At 44.4% G+C, this 26,515-nt stretch overlaps 1 protein-coding gene across 7 annotated transcripts in view; it reads right to left on the reverse strand.

Annotated features, from left to right (window-relative positions):
- The window catches only part of SFMBT2 (Scm like with four mbt domains 2), a 229,429-nt gene that overhangs the window by 103,623 nt on the left and 99,291 nt on the right, over nt 1-26,515 (reverse strand). For 6 of the 7 annotated variants that reach the window (XR_014145456.1, XM_081820544.1, XM_081820545.1 and 3 more), the window contains 3 exons: nt 19,506-19,594; nt 17,602-17,848; nt 9,048-9,145 (listed from right to left, as the gene is read on the reverse strand). Coding sequence is in view for 6 of the 7 variants with exons in the window: in XM_081820544.1 (XP_081676670.1) it covers nt 9,048-9,145; nt 17,602-17,848; nt 19,506-19,594 (434 nt within the window). In the remaining variant the exon portion in view is untranslated. The remainder of the gene's footprint in view (nt 1-9,047; nt 9,146-17,601; nt 17,849-19,505; nt 19,595-26,515) is intronic. The other variant, XM_081820548.1, reaches the window with a different exon arrangement.

Below are 26,515 nucleotides of genomic sequence, written 5' to 3' on the forward strand. Positions count from 1 at the left end.
CCGCGAGGGTGCCCTTTAAGGCAAATCAGTTATGTATACATAGTCTGGGATCCTTTTAACAGATACTTCTGTCGAAGACGACAAACACCAAGAGACCTGGTGTTTTTTCCAAGTACTAGACCAAGTACTCTCTTCTGATCCTCTGTGAGTCTTGACGAAGGCTCCCAGTAACCTCCACATCAGCCACAGATATCTATCGAGAATTGGCAATAATGGGATGGATCATGGCTAGAGTCTGGGCGTCCATATCCCATAGAAAACACATCTCTCCCTCAGCTTCCTATAAAAATGGAAATGATCTGAAATCATCAGCTGCCACACCCAAAGCTCATCTACGTGGTTATGGTGCGTATCTAAGGAACGTGGATGAGACCCTGGGAAAGACAGGCCATACCGTGGAACACCAGATGCCCAGAAGGCAGAATGCAGTCACTCCGAGGTAGCTACCGAGGCCGACGGCACAGTAGGAGCCCATTCCTCAAGCTCCTGGTTATCTGCACGGATCTGTTTAATGAGTAAATGATACATTACACCCAGCACCTTACCATGCATGCCTGCAAACACCAAGAGAGGTAGTAAGGGCCGGACACTCTGAAAAGAAAACAAGCCCACACACAACCCTGGTGACTCTGATCATCGTCAGCAAGATGCACACACTGACACAGCAACCTCACTAGCCATGGGATCTCACAGACGCTGAGATGTTCCCTCGATTCCAACGCATCCCTAATATTCTTCTCAGTGCTCTCAGCTGTTTCCTCTCAGCCACAGACGGACACGGGTAGTCTGAGCTAGTCACGAAAACACCAGCTCCTCGGCCAATCCACCACAGCTCACTGTTCAGAGCCACTCACACGGGATTCGCCCCACCGACATAACACTTGCCACCTCAGAGTCTCCATTCTTCAGAGTTGATTTTTGTACTTACTTCTTCACTAAAACCATTCAAGAATTTTTATTGCGTGCTTACAATGTGCCAGGCACCGTTCAGGGCCCTGGGGATGGAGCCACAATCTGCTTATTGGAAGCTTGTGCTCTAGCTAGGGGGGGAACAGATCTGAGGCAGAAAAAGCCAATGAATACAGAATATGCATGGGGATCAGTGCTACGACAAGCACGATGATAGCGGGAGGACAGATGATGGTGGAGAACGTTGCTTCTTATTTTAAGCAGAGACCTGAACACAGTGAGGGAGGATGCCATGCAGGCATCTGGGGTCATGTTCCAGGCAGACAGAGCATGACTGCAAAGGCCTGAGCAGGGGCAGCTCCGTGTTGGAGGGGCAGCAGTCTCCCAGAGGGTGGGGTGCCACCCGGGAAGGCCTCAGCCAGCGGACGGGCTCAGACAGAGAGCCCGCAGGGAGCAGGACCATGCCGGACCCAGGACAGCACGCCCTGAGCAGGAGGAGATGCCACCGGAGAGTTACAAGCAAAAGAGTGACAGGATCTGAATCTTGTTTGAAAAGAATCACTTTGGCCGCAGAGAAGCAATGATCAGCAGCTGGGGATAGAGTTCTGAAACTAACACAGCAGTCCAGGACAGAGGGATGGCAAGCTTGTCCTTGGGGCTGTGCTGATGGACCAAGAGGAGAGTGACTGGATTTGGGACAGTCTGTGACGGTAGAGCCGCCAGGCTTTGTCGATAGATGGAACAGAGATGTGCAGAAAAGGAATAATATGTACAGCAGGCCAGAGACCACAATCCTTGGAAAGGGCCTGCTTGCGGGGTTAGCCCTGGGCTGCCATCTGGGAAGAGGGCTTTTAAACAGCACCCTACACTGATAAAAAGATCCCCCTACCTAGAAGAGTGGCCCGCTGTGCCAAGATTGTTTGTACAAACAATATGATCTAAACTTCCTTCTGGAAGTCTAGGACTTGGACCCGTGCTAGGCAGAGGGTGCCTACGTGGCCAGCACCCAATAAAACCCCTGGGCCAGGCCTCTGATGAGCTCCCCTGGCAGACAACAGTAAAGCACATGTTGTCACAATGAAGAGTCGTCCCTGGGACACTCCGGAAGAGAGGACCCTTGGAGGTTTATACTGGAGTTTCCAGAGTGCACGCCATGCTGCTCTTCTTTCTGCTAATTTTGCTTTACAGCCTTCTGCTGTCATGGACTAACCATGACTGTCTCCTCATCTTCGTCCTCTGAGTCCTGGCGGTCACTAACCGTGGGGTTGAGCTGGGGATGGGAAAGAGCCAGGCTTCGGGGACGACACCATGGTTCTGGGCTCGAGTCTCTGTGGCTTATACTTACTGCCACTCTTCCGTCAATCTCTAACAGCTTACTTGGAATTTCAAACACACTTGAGATTTTAAACTTTTTTTTTTTTCCAATGGAATGGAAGAAAAAATATTCGAGCGAGTTCACTTCTTTAAGGGATACAAATGGATAACGGGTTTTAGTGACATTTCAAGTAACATTCTTTCCTTGCAATTACAAGGTGTGGTCGCGAGTGAAGTGAGATGGAGTGTGCGCTTTCCCCGGGCTACACATCGGTATTCCCCTCAGGGAAAAATGCTTGGTTTCAATTAACTGGCAAACTGGGGACTCCAGCTTCTTACTTGTAGATCTCTTTGATGTATGTAGGAGTCATCACTGAAATGTCCACAACTTAACACTGGCAGATGAGTGGAGTCAGAAATGTAGATTGCAGCTCATGAGAACTGCAGAGAATGAAAAGGAACTGTGATTAGAGAAGGTTTCTGAATGTCTGGCACACAGAATGTTATGTTAATTGGAGCTACACTCTTATTTTCCCATGTCCCTCGGCCCCATTTGTAAGATTTAACTGAATTCCCCCAAATCCAGACATCAGATATTTAGTGCAACTGAAAACTGAAACAGAACAGAAATCGCTGACCACTTTTCTTCTAGTCTCCTCACTTGGACAGTAGGACTTGTCAACAATCAAATGATGGGTTGCAAAGGTTACCTAACAAGGAAAAAGGAAACCACAAGACGCTGTGCTGATGTGCACTGTGGTCACCTCTATAAACTTACCTTTCTTCATGGGTAAACGAGTAGTAATATATGGATTTTCTTAGCAAATATATTAGGTCCCTTAATAATGAGGCTGGTTTGCAGAAAAAAAAATTATTTTTCAATATAATGCATTTTTTTTATTATCCCTTTCCCTTTGTTTGGTACCCATTTCATCAGTTCCTTGTCTTTCAAATGAATGGACACTTTTGAAGATCCTCTGCATTTTCCAAATAAGGGAAATCAGAATTCCCACTAAAACATGCTACCCAAAAGCCATTCCAAGTGTTCTCTCAGATCAAGGGTAAATCACAGCAGGGATACTAATGATGAGCTTGTTTTTACAGCATCACTGTCCATATTCATGCGAGATGAGGAATTCTGTATGGTAACACTAGCGGACTGCGTTTAATAGACATACACACACAGATACCAAACCACGTGTGTGAACACGTCCCCAGAGTGACAAACACCGCAGCATAATGAGATTCATTCCATCAAAATACCCATTTTATCCACAGTGTAAAAATAATAAAAAAAAACTGCTTTGAAATACTGCTCAACTCCAGCCACTGATATGCCATAGCTTCGACTTCGGTCTTGCAACAGTTGCACACTATGGCAATTTTCCATAACAACATGCATCGAGGAGGACTCATGACTGAATCCAAACATGTATAGCTTTTACCATAATGAAAATAATAGAAGTAAGTTTGCCTGCTGAGAAGCAGTGATGATCAAACAGTGATAACAGGGGGAAAAAAACCCACATAAGTTCTATTTTTGTACCCTGCAGAATATTGCTCACCAAAACCTACAAAAACTTGAGACAAGAAAAAACAAAAACTCTCGTTTCTATTAACATGAAGGGACTGTTAAGACAGTCTGAACCTCATCCCGTGTCCCCATGCAATTTCTCTGAGCTTAATTACTCCCGTGTAAGTAGGATAGCTCAGTACAGAGTACTATTCTATGATTTCTTAAATTACTATACATTCAGGACATGTGGTTGTACTGGGTTGCATAATGTCCCCTAAAAATTCGCATCCACCCAGAACCTGGGAATGGAACCTTATTTAGAAACAAAGTCTCTGCAGGTGCAGTCAAGTTAAACTGAAGTGGGACGGCATGAGCACAGGCCCACAGCAAATGATGGGTGTCCCCATAAGCAGAGGGAAACTGGGACAGAGAGAGGGGAGAAAGCCACATGGAGGCAGAGGCCGGAGGTAGGCTGCCACAACCCAAGAGATGCTAAGGACTGCAGGCAAACCACCAGAAGCCAGGACACACGCATGGGACAGCCTCTCCCCCGGAGGCTTGGGAGGGAGCATGCCCTGCCGACACCTCGATTTCCACTTCTGGCCTCCAAAACTATGACCTAATAAATTTCCATTGTTTTTAGCTACCCAGTTTGTGGTCATTTATTACAACAGCCTCAGGATGGTGGTTGTTCTCACGATTCCAAAATTCAACATATAAATATCCACTCCCTACAAAGCATGGTTGAGAAAGTGAAACTGCCCACTTCTTTCCCACCAAATTGAAATAAGAGGAAACATTCATGAAAGTGCCTCACGAGCTTTAAGAACACATAATTTTCAACTCGACCCATTTTTATTTATGAAAATGCCCATTCCATCTGTCCTGTGAAAAACAGGAACTATTCAGTATCTACTCTTAGAGCAACTTATTCATTATGAACAAAGCACTGAGGGCAATGAGAACTCTCAGCAGTGCCCCCCCCCCAAAGAATAGTCTGAATTCTAACAGGAAAACCCTAAAGTGAGGGAAGAAGGTCACTGAATTTTGAGAAATGTAGACAAATGATGAGACCCTGGAATCGAAGTCAATAGCATTTTGCAGAGAGTAGCTGCTCATAGTAAGTCTGTATATCCAGTTAAACCACGACTACATTAACTCAAAATATTTTAAATCAATGAGTTAAATACACTGGTCAAGAATTTGTTCATACATTTGACAGGATTTCCTGAGCCCTACTGCCGCCACGGAGTCTGGCTGAATGGATTCAACACTGAACAAGACAGACACGGTCCGTGCCTTCCTGAAGCTTCAGTTAGGCAAAATGACATGGACAGTCCACCAAGAATGACACAGACAACGAAGTCTAAGTGTGAGCTGGGCGACAAGGCACGACAGAGACACGTAAGGGAGTAGGGACAGAGGCCCGGGCCCCGGGAAGGCTTTGTAAGAGAATGCATATTTGCAGTTGAATCCTTCAGCAGGATCTAACAGAAAGAACAAGACAGGTACAAAAGGCATGTGATGAGCTGCGGAGAGGCCAGCACCTGGCACACAGGGGAGGCACCACACGTGAGGTGCACAGGGAAGCATGCATGGAGTCCCAGCTGGCTCCGAACAACCTGGAAGGATGTGGGGGTGCTTCACCTACATCGCAGGCCACACGACGCTTGCATGGGGGTGCCAGATGCAGATGGCAAACGGAAACATTAATTTAACATCTTCCTAAACTCTAACCAAAATTCCAGTAAAGAGTTTTTTTTTTTTTTTAAGACACGAACCCTCTCAATAGCGACAAAGGTATGGGAGCAAAAATGCAGACGAACAAGAAGGGACTAATTTAACACCATCAACAGAGCGAAATCCCGAGGCTTCAGCAGCTAAGCTGAGAACCAATCCAAGGAAACTGCAGAATCCTCAGGAGACTCAGAAGCCAGTAATACCACATGGGCCTAAAACTGGGAGTGAATGTGGGATATCTGGCGGGGGGTGGGGGCGTGCAGTTGGTTGAGCGTCTGACTCTTGGTTTCAGCTCAAGTCATGATCCCAGGGTCATGAGATGGATCCCCAAGTTGGGCTTGGTGCTCAGTGGGGAGTCTGCTTGAGATTCTCTCCTCTTCCCTCTAGCCCGCCCCCACCCCTCCCCGTGCTCACACATGCTCTCTCTGTCTCTCAAATAAATAGAATCTTAAAAAAAAAAAAAAAAAAACCTGGCAGTAAATGGGAGCAGATGAGGGAAGAAGTCCCCTTCCCTACTCCAAAAGATCAACCGTCCTCCCAGTCTCCAGCAGAGAGGGTGAAACAGATGGCCCCTGGGCCCTCGGTGCCAAAACCCCGGCCCTCTTCTGCCCCACTCACTCACACCACCAGCGGCTGGACTTTGAGCCCCAGGCTGGAAGCTGAAAAACTTCCCCTGGAAAATCAGCACCATACAAAGAAGTAGCTCTCCAAGGTCATCTACACTGACCAGCTCTGCCCTCAGCTTTCTAACCTCCCTCTTACTCAAGAGCCACGGTCAAGGATTTTCAGCCTCCAACAAGAACATCAGGAACCAAACCAACATGGAGGAAACAAATTTTTCAGGGGAAAAAAGAAGACTTTCAAAAACCAGTAATTCCAACAAGATGAACTCATGCATCCATGTGGTAAGGAGAGGAGGCTATAAACAGCATTCAGCAAAAACCCACCAAAGAAGCGCTCGTAAAAACAGGACAGTACAAATAAGTTCATAAAACTTCTCGAAGTGCCACCAACAGACAAGGAAATGAAAAGTAGAACTGAAAGGGGGAAAATAAAAAAAGTAAAAAGACAGTCCAGGAATAGCACGTCCACATACAGATCAAGAAAGCAAAAGAGCAGTGGAAGGCATCGTTTTAAACAAGAAACATCCCCAAATTAAAGGCAGACACCGGAGGTGGCCAGCACTGTGGAAGAAAAGAGATGTCCACCATGGCAATCAACTGCGAAATTGCAGGACAATGGAGGAAAATACAAGAGTCCAGAGAAGGGAGGGAAAATGGAGTGATACCTCTAAATTCTTGAGAAAAGTGACAGCGAGCCTAGAATTCTTTACCCAAACAATCAGGGAAGCACAAAGAAAGAATAAAGACATTCTCATTCAAAGCGAGAAGGATACTGAAGGCCACCATCTTGAAGATGGCTTGCAGCACTGCCTCATCTTCGTGACCTGAGGGGAGAACGCCAAAGCGCGGCAGACCGACGAGGCTGTGGACAGTATTTGGCTCATTCTGACCAAACACTACACAAGCTGCCTGGAGCCGAGGAGAACATTCCATTCACTTCACAGAAGAGTAGTGCTTGGGCCTGTTCCTGGAACAGAGTAAGCTATAAAAGCAGAAAATATAAACCGACTGGTTTCTGTCCATATTTCTCAGGATGTCCAGTACCTGGAGTTCAGCTGCAGCTCTGGCAGATGGCTCAACTACGATAAACCCTAATTCTCTTAAGACCAGCTCATGACTTTGTTGACTCTTGTCAACTGAGGAAAAGCAAAGCCAGCTTGTTAACCAAACATCATCCAGCTGTTTTCCCCTCCAAAGAGCAGGAAAAGGCCTCTTCTTTTTTTTTTTTTAAAAGATTTTTTTTTTTTTTAAGTAATCTCTACACCCAATGTGGGGCTCGAACCCACAACCTGGAGATCAAGAGTCACATCCTCCTCTGACTAAGCCTGCTAGGTGCCCCAGGCAAAGGCCTCTTCTGAAATAAGTAGGCTTATATCTGCTTCTTACCTTGTCAAAAGCAAATACATAACATTTAGGAAGACATACACTGGCAGTAACACTACAAAGAGAAGCAGCGAAATGATCCCCACAAAAGTGAGGGTGCCGGGTCCCCTCGAAGAGGCAGGAGAGCGCGTCGGGGAAGGACACGCTTCTGGTGGCGACCTCTCAAGTCTAGACTGGAGGTGCATAGTCGTGCTTTCATCCATTACTCTTTGAGCTCCTCACAGGTGTAGAATATACTTCAAAAGAAAATCTATTTTGTCAAGAGTGAGGGACATGATCCAGTGTATACACTAAAAATATTACGAAGGCCACTGTGAAGAGAGTGGACACCAACTGTCGGGGTCCCCAGGGGGACACGCAGAGGCCATGGAGCCAGGTGAGTTATGGAAAAGCAAAAGCTGTTTTTCTTTCTTATTTTCTATCTTTTCCAGACAGGATGTTATCAGGAAAGCAAGAAAGGAAGGAAAGAAGGAAGTGAGGAAGGGAGGATGGGAGAGGTGAGGAAAGAAGTATTCGATCAGTTAGCAAAAAAAAAAAAAAAAATGCCCAAGACATCGTTTTACTTCCAGCGATCACTAGCCCCTAGTAGCCTATTCCATCTATGCTGTTCTTCTAATACAGGAGGATCAAAACACTGTAAAAGTCATCTACCCAATAACCTCAGAACATAATTTCATCTCTAGCTTCAAAAAAGCCATCTTTTTAACTCCAATTCTACAACAAGGAAAGTGCAGATTGAGAAGGTTCACAATTTGCCGTGATGGGTTCCAATTCTGAGTGAGGCCTTCGGGGTAACTGAAATTCAGGAAGCCCGCGCCCAGGCCCTAAACTCTTGCTGCCCATGGCACCTCACACCATCGGCATTTTGGTCTCCTCGGGGGACGTGTGTGGCAGAAATGTGCCCCCTCGGGCCTGGAAAACCACTTTCCTCCAGCCAACAGCGACCATGTTTGAGCCACCCAAGGACTTGGGGTTCAGGGAGGGAGAGAACGTTTCAGGACTCCCTCTGGCCCGCACGGATCATCGCCCACAGCTTCGTATTCATCTATGTAGAAGGGCCAGGCATCATTTTACAGTGGTAAGAACCTGGTGATCCATTTCAGTTGTGTGTCCACCTCCCTTCTGTTAGCAACCCCCAGGCCTACTGCCCCTCAGATACTCACACACATTTCTCGGGCTATCCAGGAAACCGAACCATCAAGAGGAGCATCACTTTCTATTATTTTTACCAAATAAATACCAAAAATAGACTTGCTACGTGTCCTGTTCCTTTCGTAAGGGGTGAGGGAGCGCACATGAGGTGTTATTATTCTATAATAATACAACATGGAGAAAAGCGGTAAAGCCACAGAATTCCAACCAGGCTTCTGTAATATGAGGAATTTGTGAAGATGACAACACAGGGCAAAAGCACACAGGTAACATTTTAAACATTTCAAATGGGACCCCGCTGAGCAGGTAGCTCTTCCAACCGTGGAAAATGATTGGCTGTGAGAAACTTTTCACTGGAGAACGGTTAGTGTGGAGAAGAGTAAACAAGTCGCCACTAACCCACATCTTACCTTAAATACTTCCATTGGAAGAGGAAAGTGTGCGGCATCAGTAAGGGATTTTTCCAGAGCACATTTCCACTCAGACGCCATCTTCAAAGGATAGATTTCTGTATCAACAGCAAACCACATAAGCGTTTAAGGACTAAAATATTCTGCGGGGTGGTTCTCCCTTTGAATTTTATATCTGCCAAGTTCTCAGAGTCACTCAGCATACTCAGTGACCGTAAGAACTTACACCCTGCCCCATAAAAGGCCACCTGCTAACGGGATTTTCTGACGGTAAAGAGCAACCTGAGACTCTGCAATCAGAAATGAAGACTAAACTTCACAGGGCCCTTTGGGGAACATTTGCATGCATTCTATGGGCATTCCATAAGTAATTTATTGGCATAAATCACATTAGCACCATCCTCAGTCATCCGCTGCCCCAAAATCCATGAATCACCTGGGAAGTAATATCCACTGATGAAGAACTTGTTATCGGATAAATTTCTAAACTAGAAATGACTCTTGTCTGGCATTTTCAGATATTACAGTATATTTTTCACTAGATCTCTAAGCTCTCGTATGCTAAAAATAGACTCTGTAAGCCAGAAAATTATTAAAAGGTAAATTAAAATTTACCAACCAAGTTTAATATTTACACTTGAAATGTTGCTAACACACCACATGTTGCCCATATTTCCCCCCCAGGCAGTGGGGTGGGGGGAGGGGGGTGGACAGAGAGATTTACGAACGGAGGTTACTCTGGCTGAATGCAAAACTGAAAGAAAAAAAATTGTTGAGCACTGTTTTCACCGATTGCTGAGACTGCAGGGGGATTTTATGATCTGATTTCAACGGATTTAAGACCTTATCAAAATAGGATTTGCAGAAGCACTCACTTGAAGGAGATATGTTTATACCTTCCCTATATCAACCCAGGCTATTTCAGACAGACAGACAGGACATGAATATGAATTTAAGCACAGTTAAAAGGCGACATTAAACCTTTGGGGCTATATTTTTAATTTCTTGCATGTCTGCTTTTCAGCATGCAGCCGTATATTTTGATGCCCACAGCTTCTGAACTCACCTTGAGCCTGAAGCTCCTGTGTTTCAAGCAGTTTATTGAGTCTTTTCAGACTCCCATAATTATGATGGGAGAGAGATGGTGCAGGAAGGAGTCAGGTTATCAAGGCACAGCCCCCGTCACTCATGGTCGGTTACGCAAAGTCCCATAAAGGGTTATTAACGACAAGAGAGGATATTTTAACTTTTATTTACATTCTTCTACCTCGGGGGAATTTTTTTTTTCTTCCAATTTGGCATTTCTATATCAGAACAAGAATAGAATGTGATTCCTCTTAGTAGCTTCTGACATATTTAGGGGAACACAGTGAAGCCCCAGTTAACACCTGTGCAGAAAACGGAGGAATGGTCCCTCCAACATCCACAGGTGAGCAGGGGTGCTGAGGGAGACATCGCGCATCACGGGGTCCCACAAAGGAGGAAGAGGGACGGGTTCACAGCCTTCTGAATTGTCCCAGGAGGATGGGAAGATGGTTCAGCTCAGGGGCACTGCATCAAAATCCCAGTGGAGGAGAGGCAACTCAGAGAGCTCTAGGAGGGAAAGACCTGAGGGCACCAGAGCAGCAGGTCATGAGGGACTCAGGACGGAAACAACACGCAAGAGCCTAGGGTTCCCGAGTAGGCGAGAACTAATTCACTTTCCCAGGGATCTGGAAGCTGGCCAGGGAGTTCAGCCTTGGCATAGTAGTAAAAGGAGAAGCAAGTCATGAGAAAGGATGGCGACTGCCAAAGACAAGACAGGAAAGGTGGGAAAAGGCAGGAGAACTCCCGTGGTCTGGGGGCGGGGGAGCCGCTGAGACAGAGAGGAGGGCAAGAGAAGGACAGTTCAAGAAAACTATGCAAGACCTAGAGCAAAAGCCCAGCTGGCCAGAGTTCGAGCTGGACTCCCGAACCGAAGCCAGGTGACCTAGAGACCCCCACAAGGATGCTCGCCCTTCCTGACACCTGTGTCCACACGCACCTGGCAGGGCACCACTGGGCCCAAGTCATCCCTGAAAGTCGAGCCCCCAGTCCTCCTGATGCCATCTCTCTCCCAGCAAACCAGAAGCCTGGGGCCACGGGCTGAATGTTGCTGTCTCCCCAAAGTCATACGTTGAAATCCTAACCCCCAAAGTGATGTTTAGGAGGTGGGGCCTTTGGGAGGTCATGGGGGGGAGCCCCCATTAATGGCATTAGTGTCCTTACAAAGGAGAGCCCCCTCGCCCCTCCCCCCATGTGAAGACACTGCAAGAAAGCCACCGTCTGTGACCCCGGAAGCAGGCCGGGCCCTCAGCAGACATCAAATCTGGGGGTGCCTGCATCTCAGGTTTCCAGCCTCCACAACTGTGTGAGAAATGAATGCTGCTGTTTAGAAGCCACCAGGTCTGTGCTATTTATTCTCTGTAGCAGCCTGAATAGACCAAGAAACCCAGGCTCCTCAGGATTTGGGTCTCTGCCCTATAATCCTAAGATCCTTTGTCTTCTTTCTGAGGCTATAAAGCCCTAATATGGAATGTAACCCTATGGCAAGGCCCACTTCTCTTAAAAGGTGAAAATCAGATGCACTTTTTTCAGTATGCTCAACCACCTGCAAAAGCTACACACCTAATGGTTTCAATAAGCAGAGAACAATATTCCATGTGTGTGTTTCATTAGCCAGAGAGGCGCTTGGTTACACCGACAAGTTTATGGACAATAAATAGCACCATTAAAAGAACATAAACCATTTTCTTAAAATGACTGTGCTGCAGGTAATTTAATAGAGTGTATCATGTCGATTTGTTTGTGGGGAAGTAATAAGCAATTAAAATCGGGCCTGATCGATCTTTAACTAGAAGCCTACGTGAAAGTGAGGCGATCCCCCTCTGAGCGAGCGTTTGGCCGGCTCTTGCAAAGGTGAGAGCTGCAGAAAGCAGGAGAGGGGCGTGAGACCACCAGCTCACAGCCTCAGACTAAATGAAGGCCTGGAGGAGTGATCCCCTTCTTCAAGTACTCTGCAACCACCACTCCTTCCTTCTCTCACCAGTGAGCAAAGACTGGTCTATGGCTGTTAACAGATGTTGGGAAGGCTGTAGAACTGAATGTTCGTGTCTCCCCCCAAGTAATATGTTGAAGCTCTAACCTCCAACGGGATAGTATCTGGAGATGGGGCCTTCAGAGGGGGGGCGGGGAGTTGGTAATCAAGGTTAGATGAGATCATAAGGGGGGGTCCCCGTGATGGGATTAGTGCCCTTATAAAAGAGACCCCAGAGCTCTCTGTCTCTCTCTCCGTGTGCACATAAAGAAGAGACCATCCACAAATCAGCAAGTGGGCTCTCCCCAGAACTCAACCCTGCCGACACCCTCATCTGGGATCTTCCAGCCTCCAGAACAGTGAGAAAATCATCTGTGTCGTCTGAACCCACCACTCACTGGCATTTCTTTATGGCCACCTGAGCTACCTGATACAGAAAGCGTTTGGGGGCTGTTTCTCGACTAAGAAATAGTTCACAAGCTTCTCGACTCCAGGAATTATCTAAAAGAAAAAGAAAAAAAAAAAGAAAAAGGAAAAGGAAACGCTGACATAAAGATTGAGAAGGCAAAATATATATATATATGGAAAAACACCTAGAGATGAGAAAGACCTCACAAAGTTTCGTGTCCTTAGTTTCTGCAAAAACATGTAAGACTCCGTTGCTTTCTGAGCATCCAGAAATATGAAAGCAGGGGGGGAATCTCTAAAAAACTCCTGACCTCAATGACCTACTTAAATTTCTTAGAAAACCAAACGTAACCATAAAACTCTGCTTACAGACTGAATACCGAGAAAACGCCAATCGCTTGCGGTACACTGTGACACTCAGCAGCACAGCAAATGTATAGTTACCCCATTTCACAGAGGAGGAAAGTAGAGGTACTTCCCAGGGCTCTGTAGGGAGGAACAAAAGTGCAAGGAGAAGCTAACTTGGACCCTGGCTCCAAGTCCATGTTTTTCCTACTCCGCCAGCTTCCTCAAGCTGGAGGCACACATGAACTCCTCTAGAGGAACAAAAATGATCAGGAAGCCCACAGGCCATATTCCTGTGCATGGAGTAGGTCCTGGAGCCATGCTGGGTGCTGAATAGCAGAGCATCTCTCCTTGATCTGACCCTGTCTTCAAAAGCTCCCCTCCCACATCAGGGGCAAAGAGGACAGCACAGCCCCTGCCATTCTGGGGGTGTCTTCATTCCAGGCCCTCCACTCCAGATGGGCATCCACAGCCCCATCAATTATCTGGCTCCTGGAAGGTGGACTTGGCTGGTTCCTGCCCTCCCTCCAGACATACCCAACTTTTTATTCAGTCAATTCATTCAACGAATATTCACTGAGCACCTACTACGTGCCAGGCACTGGGTGAGACACTGGGGAGACAGCAGAGACTCAGACCCAGATGTTCAGTTCGAGGGGCTACTAAAATCCTCTCAGGTCTGAACAAAGCGAGGGGGGTGGGTCATGCTACATCTAGAAGAACAGCACCCCAAAGACAGGGCATGCTTAGCACCCCGGTGGGTCACAGGGGAGGCCAATGTGCCGGAAAGTCCCTAAATGAATGCGGTTTGCCTTCCGTTCAACACTGAAGCTGAAAGGGACTCCAACACATCTGCCTGGCTTTTAAAGCTGATTTAATTTATGGAAAAAATCACCCTTCCTATTCCCCCTTTCTTTTGTCAACTCCCAATGTTAGTGTAATGGAGGAGAAGGAGACTTGGGCTGGGAGTTTGGACGCCAGTGTTCTAGCTGCAGCTCAGCTTCGTGGTGTGACCTTGACCCACCAAGTCATTAACCTCGAGGCTTCAGACTCTACTGTAAGATGAAGGGGTTGGAACAATGTCTGAAATAATGCCAGTTAAAAGTCTGACCTGGTGACTTCATTCTACTTGTACAAGGCAAAATGCCTGGAACAGAACCCTTCTGCATGGTTCTTGCTCCACATTGTATTTCTGGCCTTCATTAAAGGTCCTTCAAGCAAAACCAAACAAACAAAAATGAAAAACAAATAAAAAAACCAAAAGCACAAAAAACAAAAACCAGAGTCTTCACTCTAGAGAACGCACTGCTGGTCACCGGAGGGTAGGTGGGTGGGGGGTGGCGGAAAACAGGTGATGGGGATGAAGGAGTGCACCTGTCATGATGAGTACCAGGTGATGGAGGGAAGTGCTGAATTACTGTATTGTACAGTTCTTGATAAAGCCTGGACCACTAAGGACTTTAGCTACTGCCGCCCTTCCTTGATCACCTGGCATTTCACCACTTCCTGCCCGCTCACCCATTCTTCACAGAAGCTGGATTTGACCTACTCCGCCGGCACCTACATGACCCCTGAATAGGCCAGGGTGTGAAGCCCCAACCTGTGTTCTCCGACTCGGGCCAGAAATGAAAAGGCACAGTGACTGTAAGCTTCTCTGGTGGACAGCATCAAAGCAGCCCCTTTTCCTAGAGGTTCTGAAAACTAGCTACTTTCTATTTCCTATTCCTACCTTTCTTGGTACTGAACAGTTGAGAAAGATCGTGCCCTTTAAAAAGTAGAGAGATCAAGTGGTCCATTTTCGCGATGATGGCAGTTCATGGGGACACCCAGTCCAGCGGGCAGGGAGGCTGGGGGGGTTGCACGGCTTCCTCTCATGGTGCACCCGAAACATCTATCCTCTGCCCTGGGCCTCCACACCTCCAAATCTCCCTCTCACACCACTTAACACTCAACACTCGGGATTAAGAACAATAGCTAATATCTTTATGCAAGCCTGAAATTTTATTCCCACCTACATTTCAGTTAAGCAAAGAGCACTACCATGTAAGTTTTAAGTTACTCTGGGTCTTGAAATTAATTTACACAAACCCAAAGTAACACATATTATTATTACATATTATTATTATTATATATTATTGTAAATAATAGCCCAATTATGGAAGCAGCCTGAGTGTCCACTGACTGATGAATGGATAAAGAAGAGGTGGTGTGTATATATATACAATGGAGTATTACTCAGCCATCAAAAAGGTTGAAATCTTGCCATTTGCAATGACATGAATGGAGCTAGAAAGTATAATGTTATGTGTAACAAGTCAGTCAGAGAAGGACAAATATCATATGATTTCACTCATGTGTGGAATTTAAAAAACAAAACAAATGAGCAAAGGGAAAAAGAGAGAGAGAGAGAGACAAACCAAGAAACAGAGTCTTCACGCTAGAGAACACACTGCTGGTGACCAGAGGGGAGATGGGTGGGGGGTGGGGGAAACAGGTGATGGGGATGAAAGAGTGCACCTGTCGTGATGAGCACTGGGTGAGGTACGGAAGTGCTGACTCACTGTATCTCACTATATAGTACACTTACGTAACACTGTATGTCAACTAACCAGAATTTAAATAAAAACTTTAAAAAAATAATAAAACACACAGGTAATAATCGCAGCCCCGCATGCTGTTCTGCTAAATGAGGCAAGAGAATCCAGTTTTCATCTTGCAACTGCTGCATCTGAAGAACTAAAGGCCACATTTGGAGTGTCCTTTTGCCTTTTATTTTCCTCTTCTCATACAAAACTTCTCTTGCCAACAATTTAAATGTTGGGAAAATAACTTAATGATGAATGCCTTCTCCAAGCTCTTGAAGGACACCCACGAATTCTTCCATGCAATGGACAACTCGTGTCCAGAAAATTATTAAGACAGGTAAACACAATTTATTCTTATCTTATAAAGACATTAAATTATCTACAAAAGAGAAAGAGCACTCTCCTTTGCAAATATTTCCCAAGTTTCTATGGTGACACTTTCCATTCTTGCTTTTGAGTAGGAGTCCCATGACTTCACAGCAAAGGCACACTGAACAGAACCTAAGAAGCCACTAATAACCCTTTGCTTTGCTATAAATGTTCACACTGGCAAACGTAGGGATCTCCCAAAATTTATAAAGCAATTAGATACTAAGCTAAGATTTATACACCCAACTTCCCACACAAAGTAAATTTCTCCTGCTAGGTTATGAATCCCAAGGCAAATGTGAGCTTAGATCTTTTCTCAACACTGACAGGCCCTTTGTTTGTCATCATAGTCCAAAATTACTCAGGGTAGAAATGGATTTCCTGGCTGCTTCTCAAAATGTTGACAACAATACTACTAATAAAATACCATGTTACGTGTCTATATGCCTGTCAAACTCAACACAAATGCAAATCCATGACATACAGAACCAAGAAAATTTTTTTTTCAATTAAAGCCCTTGAGTGACAGAAAGGAAAAATGCAAGTCCTTGGTTTCGTGTGCTCGAGACTAGCACTGGCAACTAATAAGGGAGAAAAAAAAAATCTCCGGCAATTTTAACAAAGGACTTGGCTCTTCACTTCCAATATACCTGGTGAAATTGATCAGAATGAAAACCAGCAATCTCTGGAAGAAATTAATATTTCTACCTTGATGTCTTTAATTCCGTAAGGATCCAACATTTTTCGTTCTGAAGATACCCATCAAAAGGTTGGTAAGTCTAGTATGGGCAGCAGGGGGATGGGAAGAAATGAGCAAAGGGCCTAGGAATTTGAACTATAGTATATCCCCTCTCTCCAAGCTAGATGACCTTGGACAAGCAGCTTAGCCTCAGTCTCAAATTTTCTCTGGTGGAAAAGGAAATATTCACACCAAACATGGAGCACTTTTTGTAATCAAAACAAACAACACAGCGGATGTAAAATCACCTGGCACATAGTAAACATTCAAGAATGGTTAGTTTGTGAACAGGGAGATTTTTGCCCAGTGAGGTACATCAGGAAGCATAATGCATTCTTCCATCCAATTAAGTCTGCAGAAAGTCATTTGACAGGGCATTTGGAGCTAATTAAAATCCATGACGTGCCAGAAAAAAGTATGATGATTTCCTCTTTGCTATTTCCAGGTCAGGACAGATTATATAACAGCATTTGGTTGGATAGTCAGATGGATGAATGGATGGATGGATGGATATAGATGGATGGATGGATGAAGGAGATGGGGGGGGGCAAATAGGTGGGAGGCTGGAGGATGAGTAGATGTATAGGTGGGTAAGTGGATGGGTGGGCGGATGGACGGATGGAGGGAGGGATATGGATGAATGGAGACAGATGGATAAATGAATGGATAAGTGGGGGCGGGTGGATGAATAGAGGATGTATGGGCAGACAGAGATTTTGGAATCTACTTCCAAGACTGTCAAAATTCCTAAAGAAAAAGGGAGAATATGACCAAGTCCCAGTCCATTGTGTCTTTCATTTGTGAATCAGTGATTCCAAAGGAATGAGATCAACTTCAGCACAGCCTCTACTGCTTTCTCCTTTTAGAACACTATTTACTGAGGTCTTGAGTTCTATTTCCCATAGAAGAGTATTCTGAGGTTAAAATGCTTAATATTCACATACACATGTGTAAATGATACCACGGAGCTAACAAACTCTCCAGAGACACATCCAGGAAAATATCACATCTTTTACCAAAATACTTTGCAGCAGCAAAAGCTTTGGCACTTACCTGAAGGTGGGTCCATTCTGTATTTATTCTCTTGACACCAACCAACTGGTCGAAGTCTGTAATCCAAGTAAAACAACCACTGGTCATAGGATTCAGTGTCCTCCAATCCCACATAGCGAAGGCGTAATCTTCCTCCAACATTTTCAATCACACTAACTATCCAGTACTGAAAAGGGCTCTGAGAATCCTGAAGTTCTATTAAGGAATCAACTGTAATGAGGTCTATAGGGCCTTTCCCTCGCAGAGGCTGTTTAAACAGAAGCAAAACTCCTTATTTTAAACTTTATTTTAAGGTTCTCATGGAAACAGATGACAGCAGAAGATAATATTTTTTCACACCATCATCCAAGCTACTGGCAAACAGTCTGGTGTTTCCCTCCACCCCCATCCTCTTCCCGCTCCTTCCACACACACGTTCATCCCACCCAGCCCTCTGTCCAACAACAAGAATCACAAGTAAACAGAACATAACAGTTTGTGCTCGGTTCTCACCAAACAAATCACCCTTCCCAGATAAAACTGCATTTGTTAGAAATAAGCATGCTTTTAAGAAGAGTTACACCAAATTGGCCTCCTGCTAGAAAATACGTGGTAGCTAAATGTCTATTTTCCCATAGACTATGGGGCTATCAACTTACCCCATGATTCAACAGACATTCATCTTATAATGTCACTCTCTCATACTTTGGGCAAAGCATGAATATGTGTCAACGACATGTATAATATACATTAATGATCAGCTACATTAGACAATTATGTAAAGTTATTTCTACACTTGATCCCATAGTTGGTTTAGAGAATGTATATATATATATATACATATATATATATAATTACTGCCCCGTATAAGAAACCTTCTCAGCACGTTAGCACATGAAAAGGGTGATTGTTCAGTCAGCCTTGTAGGCAAATATGTTAAAAATAAAAAAATGAACAGAGTAAGACATTTTGTCCTTCTGAAAGGGTGAAGAATCATCATTTTGATTTGTTAACCAAACAAATTAGGAGCCATTAAGATAAGCAAATACACCAGGCAAAATCTTCACAGAATAAAACCGAATAACTGTATATTAGACAGTAGTGTTCCAAAAGTCAATGTCATTTATGAGAGGAGGGAAATTCATAGTTAACGTTAAGAGAGTAATCATACCGTCACAATCCACATCGTATTCCTGTTATTTACTATGTTTCCCCCCTTTTTGGGGGGAGCATTCCTCAAACAGATTTGGTACCTCAATAATTACTTATGACAGTACAGTGCTCCTTCTGTTCTATTATATATAGTAAATATTAAAATGCTTTATCATAAAATTATTGTCAAATGAACCATCAAGATTGCAGATTAAACTGTTTTTTCTTCGGTACCTTAAGCACACCTTAACCACACTGAAATATGATTAGCCAGTTCTCCTCTTGTTTTCATAAGGGAGGCTAATTCGATTATTACTCAACACGTGTGTGCTGTTAGCGTGAGGTTATGCATCCAGAATGGAATAGTCAATGGAACCACTTATCAACACGCTCCAAGACTATAAGAGAGCACAAATATGCTCTGTGGTCATCTCTACAAAACAGGTCTTCTCCAGGATTTTATTTATATTCGCGAATATAGGACAGAGGCTTACATGTATAGGATAGTGGAAAGATATCCTAACACAGTATTACTTAAAAATGTGTTCACACAGAAGCCAATTTTCCACTTATTGATTGTACCACAGGTGAAGACACTTCGGTGCCATGAGAATCATTAACCTAAACAATTCAGGAAAAAAACAGGAAGTTAGGCTATCTGGATAGAGATATCCACATGTAATACACGTGTACCTGCCGAAGGATATAGGCAAAGGTGCTCATGTGACCGTGAGGCTTCAGACACAGAATAGCTGAATAACAACAATACATACACCTTCCAGGAGGTTGGCAGGTGCCGTCCGGGAACCAGTCAAATCACGAATGAGGAATTCTGTCCAGTCTGTGTACTTCTCTTTGATTGCTGGCAAGACAAAAAAAGAAGAAGAAAACAAAACAAAACACTTCAGCACAGCAGGGGAGTATCAGGTTAAGTTTAAAATCACAGCACTTTTCTGTACATATGTGTTATTTCGTTACTTTTCTTCATTTTAAAGCACCACGGTGAAGAGCTAACACGGGGCGACAAGGAATCCGTCCACAACGGGTGACTTTATGCCTACCGATTGTGCTGGGCATCAGAGGGATTTAAGAATAGGGGGCCCTGAAGTTTTAGGATAATCTACTCAGAAACTTCTGTGAGTAAAAAGAAGATATCATAAAGCACAGAATTCGGGGGTGGGGGGAGGGGTTCCAAGAAGGAAGAGATCAGTGAGGGACAGAAGCCAGAGGACAATTTCCAGGTGGAAAAATAGCAGCAGGCTCTGAATTACACAGAAGGATTTTGCAGGTGGAGAAGAGGAAGAAGGGACTATCCGACTGAGAGACACAATGGAGGAGAGCGGCCCAGGGAGGGAGGAAGTGGACGAAGGCAGCGCAGTCATCGGCCTACTCCAGCCCAGTCTGAGCACAGGACTCTGGGGAACAATGCCAAGCGACAGCCCCAGAAAGCAGGCACATTTAATCAACAGGAAATCTCTGCATAAAACGGATCTGAAAATAGCACAGAGGCTTGAATGGAAACAAAAGAGGCTAATGGCAGAGAAACCCAGGTAAGAAGCTGCTACAGCTCTCCAAGGACAAAAGGGATGGGGCCCCAAACTGCGGGGACCATGCTGCGAGCAAGGAAGGGATGTATCTGAGACCTTTTGAAGAAAGAAATTTCAGTCGTTGGAAGCCAACAATCTCCAAGTGCTTAGAACTGAGACTAGAGAAACAGGTAAATTCCTGGCACTTCCCCCAAAGTACAGATCTCCAAAGGCTTAACCAGGTGACATCCACACCCAGGAGAGGCCCTGAGCTTTCCTGGGGCATCCCAGGCTCCACGGAGTCAGCAACACAGGAGAAGCATGACCCAGATTCGCGTGCACCCATTCTGTGGAACACGTGGAGAGCCAGCAGGCTGGTGAGCACGGCCTAGAACCCATCCAATACTTAGCCTCCGAGAAAGGTTCCACACTCGAGTGGTTTGCACGTTGCTTTGTCCTGCAGAGGTATCATGCAACAATTTCTTGCTCAAGCCTCAAGGAACAGAGTTATCACAGAAGGCAACGAGGCTATAATGATGTAGAGGGAAAAGCAGAGTCATGGCATGAGAGGGAACTAGGCTCCACAGTGGGCTCTGCCATCACTGGCTATAACTTTGAGTAATTTACCCGATTTATTGATTTATCGTATACTCTTTCCCCATCAGTGCAACAGTGCTATCACCATTTTTGCTTATGGGCTGCTAGAAGGATTAAAGAAGATACACACATCAATAAAACGTAACCATACCGGGCACATACCAGGCAATTAATAAGTAGCAGCTCTTGTTTTGTTGTAAGTGTATATTAAATTATTACACAGCTCACCAACTATTTATTGTTCCTTCCCACAAATTCCAGACTGAAACTGGGAACGTGCGTTGGCATGGTTGCCAACAGAAGGGGGAACGGTAGCAACACCTGCTATTCTGATCACTAACCTGCATCTCAGTCAATATCCTTCCCTCGCCCGTTAAGGATCGTAAGACCAAGAGCAAAATCAAAGTGGAAGAATTCAGGCAACACAAAGGGATCCAGACAAAGCTGCAAAGTCCAGCTTTCAGCTGTATAGTGTCCTAACCACGGCCCTGCTTAACAAGCAGCAACTCACCCATTCATCAGCTTCTACCACTAGACTTTTTGCTCAAATAAAATGCCATTTTCCTTATTTTCTACATGCACACTCACGAGGTAATGCATATGTTTGGGCCAGGAACTGTTACTGTGTCCTTTCCATCATTAAAAAGTGTAGCCGTCATTTTTCAATGTTATACCCATTTCTAAATTAGCCCCTTGCTGTGTACTAAATGATTTGTGTTCCCCCAAATTCATACTGAATGCTAATGCTCAATGTGACTCCATCAGGAGGTGGAACCCTTGGGAGGTAATTAGGTTTAGATGAGGTCAGGAGGGTGGAGCCCTCTTGATGGGATCAGTGCCCTCATAAATGAGACCCCGGAGAGCTTCCTCAACCCTCCCACCACGTGAAATTCTGACAGAAGGAACCAACTCTGAGCCAGGAAGTGGAATCTGCTGGTGCCTTATCTTGAACTTCCAGCCTCCAGAACCGTGAGAAATAAATTTCTGCTGTTCGTAAGGCCCGCAGAGTGCAGTTTTTGTTGTTGTTGTTGTTACAGGAGGTGAATGGATGGAGACAGCCCTCATGAGTGCCCACAGTTACGGAGAAGACCAAAAGGCATGGTATACAAGACAAATGAATTAAAATTCATATTCACCTTATACTTTACAAGTATAACTTTAACCTACTCTGTGTCTTGTGATCATAATAACAGTACTCTGAGGGGGATGTTCCTAACTAACTTTTCCCAAGTACAGAGAATAAACAAGGTCAGAGCCAGCCTCAAACTCAAGCACGCAAACACCAATCCTACTAGGAGTCTTTCCGTGGGAATCTATGATTCTCAAAGCTTTTGCATACAGATAAATCAGTTATTTAAACTGTAGGCATGACAGAGATAAAATGAAAATGACGGTCTAACCAAATGTTTCAAGATGAAGACAATATACAACTGCACCCAGTAAATATGCATTCCCTGTCTCTTTACCAAAAAATGACAATCAGCACAGTTGAGTGAAAAATGGTCCCGTACTCAAAAGACTTTATGTCCATATCCACTACAAGAAGAAAGCTCAATTGTTCACTTAAGGGTTGGTTCTAACATCCACATAATCAAAGTGAACATTTAAATTAAAAATTTTTAAATATGCCATCACCCTATGAAGACATCGTGCAATGTTGAAATTGAACTGGGTTGAGTCACAGTAAGAGAACACTAGAGATGCTTCTGAAATTTATACCTTGTGAGCCCTCCGGTCCAGAGGCCCTATAACTATCCATTAATGTCTCTACACGAGACTCTGAAGCAATATTTTATGCGCCACAGAATATCTGGACAAATTACTCTCCCTGAAAAAATGTATCTTAGTTGTAAAGATAGACCAACAACTTTTGATTAAAGAAGTAGAAAGGGAACAGTTCTCAGGAATACTGTTACTTTTTTTAAGCTTTTATTTATTTGACAGAGAGAGAGAGCATAAGCAGGGGGAATGGGAGGCAGAGGGAGAAGCAGGCTCCCCGCTGAGCAGGGAGCCCAATGCAGGACTCCATCCCAGGACCCCAGGGATCATGACCTGGCTGAAGGCAGATCATGACCTGCCTGAGCCACCCAGGTGTCCCAAATACTGTGACTTTTAAAAGAAAAACTGTTTCAGTCAACATTTAGTTCTCAAAACTCTAAATGTTCAAGTTAAAATCTATTGCAGAAAATACTGCCATATATATAAAAAAAACTATGCCTAACAAGTCTACAATTCTCAGTCAATGGACTTATTTTAAGTAATAACTGAATTCAGTTAAATTTTAGTACAATAAAAATTGCTTAGAAATTCCTTAGAATTTGGGTGCCTGGGTGGCTCAGTTGGTTAAGCGACTGCCTTCGGCTCAGGTCATGATCCTGGAGTCCCGGGGTCGAGTCCCGCATCGGGCTCCCTGCTCGGCGGGGAGCCTGCTTCTCCCTCTGACCCTCCCCCTTCTCATGTGCTCTCTCTCTCTCTCATTCTCTCTGTCTCAAATAAATAAATAAAATCTTTAAAAAAAAAAAAAAAGAAATTCCTTAGAATTCATTGCAATAGAAGCTGATCTGTACTCTCCTGGGGGTCCACATAAGTTTCTAGTTAAAAATTCTAAGACTATAAATTTTCATTTACTACAAAACATCTCTCTTCAAAGACTCAAAATCAACTAGGATGGATGTAAGAACTATCTCTTTCTCAAATAGGATAAAAATTCCTTGCCCTACGGTCATTATCTTTTCCATCAGATGATCCACACATTAAATTTCGGAAGACCTACAACATACCACACGCCCAACGACATCGAATGTGAACTCTACAGCAAGAAAGAAATGATTAAAATGAAAACAAAGTAGATGGATAAGAGTTTGTCTATAACACTGAAATCACTTCCCCATGTTTTTAACTTATACAGAGATACTCCTGAGAGTTCATAAGATTCTTTTTTTAAAGATTTTCTTTATTTATTTGTCAGAGAGACAGAGAGAGAGAGATAGAATGAGCAGAAGCAGGGAGAGTGGCCGGCAGAGAGAGAAGCAGACTCCCTGCTGAGTAATGAGTCCGATGTGGGACTTGATCCCAGGACCCTGGGATCATGACCTGAGCCAAAGGCAGATGCTTAACCGACTGAGACGCCCAGGTGTCCCTCATAAGAACATTCTTTATTCATAAGAAGAATAAAATCAGGATCTTTGTACAACCTTGTCATGAACATGTTTTCAAGGTCCTATTCAGTTTTAATATTATACAAACTTAGCATAGATAATATATATACTTTATTCAACTTTGCTTTTTAAAAAAATCTAAGTTACATTCCTATTTTAACACCTCATTTTGGGGATGAACCCCTCTCTCACTGAAGGAAGCAATCATGAACATGAGTTTCAGAAAACACACACACACACACACACCCACCCATGTTTTTTTGCAAAGACATTCAGAGATAGCTCCCAAATCCCACAACAGCATTCTGGGGATTATAGAGCTATAAAAAGGATTCCAAATAGGGGTGCCAGGCTGGCTCAGTCCTTAGAACATGTGACTCTTGATCTCTGGGTCATTAGTTCAAGCCCCACATTGGGTGTAGAGATTACTTTAAAAAAAAATGGTTCCAAATAAAAGGTAGAAGATCATATTTTTTTTTTCAGGATTTGGGAAAACACCAGTCGTGTTGGACTTCCAGGCCCATCAAGCCCATGCAAACACAGAGAATTCCTTAGTTCTCAAGGAGGCCGTCTGCTTTGGACACTGGTCTGCGGTACAAAGCTGCCCATCAGAGCTGCCCATTCAGGCGGATCCTGAACACTGAGACCCAGGCTGAAGTCAGAGGGACATACTCCTCTCCTCTTTGTCCGTGTCACCAGGTTGAACAGACAGGTCCACGGGGAAGACAGGCTACATCAGGCCTTTCCACTCACCGGAAAAGACGGGGAGAATAATTACAACGGGCAGTGAGCCACTTTCACTCAGATCTACTCTAGGTAAAAGAAAAGCCAAGCGTTCCTGTATCTTAAGACTCTAAACACACAGAGGCTTTTTTGTTCTTCATGGCAATTTTCTAGACTCACTTTCAACCAAAGTTTCTTTGAATTTATTTTGTCGGGTCATATTTTTGGTTCTGTCTTGCTCTTTGGTTGTTCCCTTCTAGAGCTTTTTCTGCCATTTTCAAAACCTCTCGATACAGTAACCAGAGGATTTTCTCCTCCTGCATGCCCTGCAGCCTCTGACTTGGGGGGTGATTTGTGGTTTATCTCCCTCCTTCTCTCTCCTATCAGAGGCTCTCCTGGGGCGTCTGGTGGCCCGTGGTCATGCATCACACTTCAGCTGGAGACCACAGAACACCTGAAGGGGAGACTTTGTCCCGAAGCAGGGGCTTGTGGCTCGGAGTGAACGTTCGGTAACTCCCATCTGGGAAGCAAACCCCCAAATTAGCCTCTCCTGTTCTCCCCAGGCAGTTCGTCCATTTCTTTAGCGATGAACCCGGAGGATACACATGGTCTCTAGTCCTCTGTTGTCCCAACAGGGTGGGGGACCTAGAGCCTGGGAAGTGTTCTGACCGCAGGCACCCCATTAAACCCTGCCATTCCCAGCCCCACCTGGGACTCCCACCCACCCAGCACTGCAGGGGCTCTAAGGTACCCCCCCACCAAGTGTGGGGTTGCAGTGGTCCCCACCAAGCTTTGGCAGTCACCAACCCTTCATGGGCTTTCAAGCCGCAGGAACATTTTTGAAATTTCTTTTCTGTACTGGTCTCTCTTCAATTCTTTCTGTTGTTGGTTTATGTATTTTTTATTCCTTTACTATCATTTTAATGTGGTCTCTGGAGGAAGAAGAGGTAAATAGGAGTGCTCCATCCACAGAAACTCCTGGCTCACAACAGAACTGGGCTTTACAATACAATGTCAGGCAGCAGTCTTTGACTTACCGGGAAACGATTCTTTAACACTGACTTCGCTAAAGAAAAGAAGTGGCAACAGTGAATCCTGAATTATAAATGGAAGCGCTTACACTTACTATTAAGAATAAAAGACTATAAAGTTCTTTCCCTCGGAGGTTTTTAAAGGAAAGTATCCACATTAATTTTTCATACAGGTTCAAATTAAATTGTTCCCACAAACAGAAGGACAGATCGCAAAATGACTCAATGGGTCAACAGGATTGATAAGCTCCTACTGTGTGCAATGGACCACATACAGATTAAAGCATCCCTATCTTCAGTAATAAATACAACGTAGATGAAGATGTTAACTTGTGAAAAATGCCGCAAAACTTATCTTTACACACAGATACACACACACACTCCTTAGTGCTCGCCGTCTATAGATTGGAGGAAAAGTCTCAATTCAACCTTCCAGGACTCTTTCAGTTATATAAATATACTTGAACAATTACAAAAAGGAGTATGATTATTCTGCTCTGAAGATCAGGATTTCGCAAAAACACAATCTAAGAACTGTTGGAAGGAACCAACAGAGAGTGATGACTTTCAGCTGAAATAGAAACAATGAGTGAGAATAGTCTACATCACTAAAACATGGAATATTTAGACCATTATAATCATTAAAACCTTGGTCGGTATGTACACAGGCTCTTAACAAGAAAGCCCTCTGCTACTTAATATTCTACACATTGCTCAGAATTTTCCTCAATATTGGGAATGAGAGCAG

The sequence above is a fragment of the Leptonychotes weddellii genome, chromosome 5, assembly GCF_054177405.1.
Source record: "Leptonychotes weddellii isolate Sample4059 chromosome 5, ASM5417740v2, whole genome shotgun sequence".
Lineage (NCBI taxonomy): Eukaryota > Metazoa > Chordata > Mammalia > Carnivora > Phocidae > Leptonychotes > Leptonychotes weddellii.